General features: G+C 33.4%; 1 protein-coding gene across 1 annotated transcript; it reads right to left on the bottom strand.

Moving 5' to 3' along the window:
• Positions 1–1,086: 1,086 nt before the first annotated feature.
• Positions 1,087–6,176, bottom strand: LOC121314892 (protein MAL2-like). Its single transcript, XM_041248634.1, has 4 exons — positions 6,009–6,176; positions 5,288–5,458; positions 3,320–3,529; positions 1,087–1,409 (listed from the first exon to the last, which is right to left on the bottom strand). Exons 1-4 carry the CDS (start codon positions 6,117–6,119, stop codon positions 1,338–1,340), a joined length of 564 nt encoding a protein of 187 aa, XP_041104568.1. The 5' UTR covers positions 6,120–6,176; the 3' UTR covers positions 1,087–1,337.
• Positions 6,177–6,432: the final 256 nt, after the last annotated feature.

The raw sequence follows: 6,432 nt of genomic DNA on the forward strand, positions 1-6,432 counted from the left end.
GAAACGATTACTATTGCTCATATAGGCTCATAGGAAGACCAAGAAATACATCTGAGCACTGCAACCTTGGTCAGTGTAACTCATATATATATAAAAAAAACAAAACAAAAAAAAAAAAAAAACAACATTGCACAAAGTTGGCAACACTGAACAACTAAAACACCAACAATATATTGAAATTTCACTTTAACGCTTATTAAATCAGTTCAGACAAACTTGGCTAACATTTTTTTTTTTTTATCCTACAGCAGTACAACACAATGTATTAATTCAGCAGAAAATAAATAATCTGCAATATGTTTAAACTCCCTGATAATTTATGTACATTAATGTTGACATTGATGTGCTAGATGTACATACATGTTTAAAGGTTTTCATACACTTAAAAACTTGCTATTTTAAGACAAGGTTGCCATCTACTGGTTAGATACATTCAATTACTACTTCTATAGACCATAGCATGTGTTTGGGTTTGGAATACTTTGAACTTGCTTTCAAGAGCTTTGCTCAGCTGATAATTGACAGAAACTTTACAATTCAAAGCCATCTGGAAGGCAATAGTATAATTAAATTATTAGAATTAAAAACAGTAGCCATTGAGTAATAGCCATGTATTGCCTGGAACATTTAAAAGCCCTTGCAGACTAGATGATGAACACCTTGTGATGCTGTTTAACCAATCAGAGGTTGTTATTTTTCCAAGCAGTGGTTTATATATATATATATATATCATGTAATCAAAGAAACCACAAAATTATATTGCAAAAGTCTACATGAAGCCATAATAGTAGTACTTCTGTTATATTTTGAAATGTAATTTTTTTTTTCATTAAATATATATGTTTGTAAGATTATTCTTAAAGGTTTATGTTAGAATACACATCATTATTTCAACATATCTGAAAGTTAAACTAAATTTAGATATCAATACAATTTAAAGACTTGTTTAATTATTTAAAAGACACCAACACCTTCGTTAAGTCTGTATTGTGCCACTTGTCATTTAAAGATAATTCAAAATGACTTACAAAAAGATCAGAACCACATGTCAAAGAAAAGATTATTTATTTTAGTTTTTTCATTATTTACACAACTGAAAAACAAGCAGATCTTCAAATAAAAATACTGAAAATGTAACACACAAAACAGGAAAAGCAGTTACATTATTTTGACCAAGATGTCTTGTTCCTGGTTATTTCTGATGAATATGTAAGATGACAGTGGGAGGCTTCAATAGTGGTAAAAAAACAAAAAAAGGAAAGACGATTTGTCCATTGCATATTTTTCCAGGTATACTATATTTTGTATAGAATACGTGCAGCAAGAGTCGTGCAGTACTACCCTCTCCATCTTCTGAATCCCAGCCACATACTGCAGGCATAACATGCTGTCACGGCAAATGCGAATATCTGAAATACATCAAAAAAGAACAGTTGTTCAGCAAGCATTTGTCAAGATAAATTGGTTTCGATTTTGGAAACCAGTTGTAAATATGCTACTTTCGTAAATCAATGTAATCATTTAGTAAGATCTATGTAACGACACAGCAATACTGGCATGCAGAAATTGAAAGTAAACTTTAAAATAACTAGAAATTTTCATTTTTGGGGTGTATTTCATATTTTTGCTAATCTATCAACAGAGTAAAATAGTGTTTGTATGTGGTGTTTGAGTGTCTAGGTCTATACAGAGACATAAGTAGGATGCGATTTATACAACTGGGACAGTTGTCTCGATAGCCTAGTTTTCACAAAGTTTGGTCCTGTATAGAGAGCGGTTTTACAGAGACTATCTACTGTTATACTCAATTATATTAACAGAATCATGCAGTTTGTCTTCATCAACGTAGTAACAACGAGATGTATTAGAGAATAATGTAGATAGTAATAATAATATATGCTTTCCCCTGAACTCCAACAGTGGTTATGTCAGTTAGTATTATTGGGCAAAGAGGCCATTTCATTTGCCTGGAAGTGTCTTCTTTCCCAAAATACCAAAGTTGTTCAGTACAACCTCTCAATCAAATCAATAAATTAGCAAGCTATGGCTAAGTGGTATCCAGCCTTTAATTATTTAACTACAATAAAAAGTATGTTCACAATTTTTATTTTTTGTTCTGTTTGCAAATGATGGCACCCTACACCAAGATGGCATGCAACACAGACCTTGAATTTTCTAAACTGGAAATACTAGTTATTGCAAAATACTTGTCTAAGTACTTCATTCCTTTGTATAGCTGACATAATCCAACCTGCTTGAAAGTGGACAAAGGGTGTTATCTGATCTGGCGTGTTTAAACATGATTACATTATTATTCATCCAAGTAAACACCAAACAAGCCAGTCAAGGCTCTTGAGGGAAGAATGTTAAAAATAACACGGTCATTGTCAGGCCTGACAATTTATGTTTTCCTAAACTTTCATACCAGGCACTACTATTGTTGTAGGCCTATTATTTGGGGCAGATCACCAGAAGAGTGCAATGCAAGGTGAAAAGGTGATAACTGCCTGTTTTTAGTTTTAACATATTCACAGGACCCCTTATTCAGCACAGAGAATCCACCATGGATGAGATTTATTGATTTGTATAGTAGTATTATTATAAGAATATTATGTAGTGGGAAATGTGGGCGAGAAGGGTAGCCTATTGTAGATTTATTGTAGATTATGACTAGATGGTTTTTATATCATTAACCTAAAGTGCTGGTATTTAGCTCAGTTCATAGACTATGAGGATCAGAATTGATTAAGCTACGGTTCTACAGGAAAATGTGTATATATTATATAAATACGTGTATAATATGTTTATAATAAATGTATCAGTCAAAAAAATATTTAGCAAATAATACAAGGATAGAGACCCTGCAGACAGAGGATTGTACACGTTTGCAAGATTTGAAACACCCCCAGAAGAATATGCCACTGACTATAATCATTTCATTGTGGAAGACAGCAAAGGAAAGAAGGTACTACACATGTAAGTACTGTCGAATTACTATACATATTGTGCCAGGAAAAAAAAAAAGAAAAATAATTTTTGGAAGTAACTGAAAACAATAATCTCATACAGAATATAAAAAGCGAAAACCCCCAAAAATGAATTCAGAGTACCTACATAAAACTCAAAAATTGCTAAAGATAAACACAGAAAATAAAATTAATAAACACCAAATAACAGAAGCCCTAATTATATCGTCTATCATCTATATGTTCCTTATTTGATTTCTAACTTGTTTGATGCTGTACAATATCCTATTAAGTGAATATGCAAATGGAAGGGAAATAAGTAATATAAGAGTGATAAGATATATAATACTTACAGTAGCTGCAACGTTTATGCTATACTGACGATAATCTAAGAAGGTGACAACATTCCCTTTTGGCAGCACCAGAGTACATGCTCCATTGGTGTTGCTGAGGTTGGCGGAGGAATTCCCTGGTACTATAGTACCAGCAGCTGCGGTTGTTGCAGCTTCAAGAAGGGAGGCGCCAAAGTAGAACAACAAGGCAATGAAATGGTAACTAAAGTCCTAAAAAAAATATATATATAAAAAAAAAGTAAATAGCTTATATGTGTTACCCTTTTCTTGCTTTTCGTTTTATATCTGTAATACTGTTCAGAGTTCTATTCATAACTCAGGTAAAACATGTTCTGAACTACAGTACTGTATTTTAAATTTAATCTTTACAAGAAAGGAAGAAAACACAACTTATAAAATAATGTGCACAGATAATAATTACAAAAATTCTACAATGACATCATAATGTACAGAAACACTTGGCTGCTTCTTTTATTAGCTGGAGTTTAAATCTGATTTAAAAAGTGATGTTTATAAATAGAACATTTGGTTAAATTACGATAAAAGCTGTATAGTTAATAACAGCTCCAAAATGACTCAAGCACCTTTTTGAATTAGTAAAAAAAAAAAGGAAACACAACATACATCAATGTTGAGTGTGGCCCCCAATTAGGCTAGTCTTACCCCTTGCCTATTAAAATGAAAACTTACAAAGCCATGGGAAACTCAGAAACACCACTCAGGGGCTGTGTCCAGGGTGCCACGAAACACAAGGCCTCTTTCAGGCAAATTTTTTTTTTTTTGTTTGTTTGTTTTTTTTTTCCCCCCACTGCTTGTGAATCAACTAATTGCAGTAACATTTTCAAGAAAAAAAAAAAAAAAATCACATGGAAAGTTCAACACACAAAATCAAAACAGTGTAGATACAAGAAACATTGCAAAAAATGTTATTAATGTCATCAACATATACTGTTGTTGTTGTTTCAAAAGATGACTGGACAGCTGCTTTAGGGTAGAAGAATGGATTCTCTTGACTACTGTAAGTAAAAACCACTTTTCAACTCCTTATAGTACTTGAGGAGTACTAGTGTAGAATGCATTATATATATATATATATATATATATATATATATATATATATATATATATATATATATATATATATATCAAATATGGATAACAGTACTTGATCAGTCTATATCCTAAACAATAGCCATTTCAATAGTACCTCTTGGGGGTTTGTCAAGAAAATGCATGTTAAAGTAAGAACACGCTATAAACTACTGCCATTTAGTGGAAAGAAACTGAACTTAAGGAATGCCATAAATAAAACAAACAGTAAACATTTAATCTACATTTCTGTTCTACTGTAATGTGTTACAGAGTATATAATGTGATTAAGCTGTGCTTCTTGTTAAGAAATAACAGCAATAGTGTACACAACTGTTTCCTACAATAGTAAAACAAAAGAAGTTAAGATCTGTTTAAAGGCTCAGTGCAATGTTTACCTGGTGAGCATGGATATCCTGTAAAAATGCTGCTCTAACTACTAGCGATATCGCTCACATCCCCTTGATCGCATGAAATCAGTGTGGTGCTAGGGCAACAGGTGTTTTCTACGGTGGCCCACAAAGTGCAAGTCAGTGGCATCTTAAAAAGTGCATGCGAATCTACAAAAATGCATGCCGAATTCACAGAGGTGGCGAATACAGAAGAACGTATGACAGAAAAAAAACTAACAGCATCTTAAAAGAGTGGCGAATACAGAAATGCATGACGGAAATAAAAAAAAAAACGTCATACGTTTTAATTTATTCGCCACCTCTCTGACACAGATTTGCACTTTTCGGCCACCGTAGTTTTCTGAATGTACAGGATAGGGATGCGGGTCCTACGTACACACATACCTTTAAAAACTAATGCAGTCGTTGACATGAGTGACATTTATTATAACAAAGATCAAACAACAAAACAGGTTGAACTACTTACCAAGAAATTCCAGTCTGTGTTTATTCTATCAGCAAAGCCACACAGAAAACAAACTAGGTACACAGTTGAAAAGATAAACATGGTAACCGATACAAACATAACCCAACCCTGCATGAGGGGCACTGGGACATTTGAAGCGGCTACCAAAATCCATACTAGACCGCCAAAAAGCTGCAAAAGATAGACAAAAAATGTTTTTTTTTTTTTTTTTTTTTTTTGTGGTTAGAGAAAATGTATAACATTTACGAAAAAGACACGATTCGATCTTTTTAAAAAGTAGTAGGTAGTTTTTTGTATTTATTTTTATTGCTAGATAAAAAAAAAAAAAAAAAAAAACAACAAACAAACAAAAAAAAAACACCAATCACTGCATACCCTAATAACAGTTCCCGTAATCACTAACGAAATCTTTCTAACGATAAAATAACCGGGCAAAGTACAGTACAGTATTAACTACCGTATACAGCCGAGGCAGGTGTACTATTTTACAACAACAAGCATACTACAGACAGTATACAAATCAGGAAGCACAAAACTTTCTAATGCGTTAAGTACATGCGCTGACCTACATTCCCCTCGCAACTGCAACGAGTAACAGGGCGAGTTTGTAGCTTTTAAAGTGAACTGTTGACAGCTCCCCGTATCCTAGGCTACATAGGTTAAAGATGTCCATCACTTTCTGAAGATGTATTATTATTATTAAGAATAAATCTCCACTTACTATCTCCAAGAAAACGAATGCTCCTGAATACGTTCTCAAAACGTCGAATCCCGTAGGCAAACCTATCTTGGGAACTGAGAACGCCAAAGCAGGAGTTGCAGGTGCAGACATTGTAGTGTGTCCCTGTCTTTTCAGTCGTGAGATGAAAATGTCAAATGAATTCCTTGTGAATCACGTGATCCTAATACCAGGGCAGGTGCGCAACCACTCCCCTATTCTAACGAACTCTGTTGGTTGCAGTTATACGCAGACAGCTCAGCTGAAGAAAAATGGTATTCACTGTTACTGACGTTATCAATTCGAGTTTAAGGTCCATTAATACAGTTCTTTACATACCTGCATGATACATTTAAAATCAAAACAAATAAATTATAGTGGTATTCCGTTCAGTTGCTTTATTAGCACAAATCAGAAGATTTGTTTT

This window comes from Polyodon spathula, chromosome 4, assembly GCF_017654505.1.
Source record: "Polyodon spathula isolate WHYD16114869_AA chromosome 4, ASM1765450v1, whole genome shotgun sequence".
NCBI lineage: Eukaryota > Metazoa > Chordata > Actinopteri > Acipenseriformes > Polyodontidae > Polyodon > Polyodon spathula.

Excerpts from the sequence above, each read along its gene's own strand:
- LOC121314892 (XM_041248634.1), bottom strand. The coding sequence starts at position 6,119 with ATGTCTGCACCTGCAACTCCTGCTTTGGCGTTCTCAGTTCCCAAGATA. Across the intron at positions 3,530-5,287 it reads ACACAGACTGGAATTTCTTG|GACTTTAGTTACCATTTCAT; the intron begins GTAAGTAGTTCA and ends TATTTTTTTTAG. Across the intron at positions 1,410-3,319 it reads GCATAAACGTTGCAGCTACT|ATATTCGCATTTGCCGTGAC; the intron begins GTAAGTATTATA and ends GATGTATTTCAG.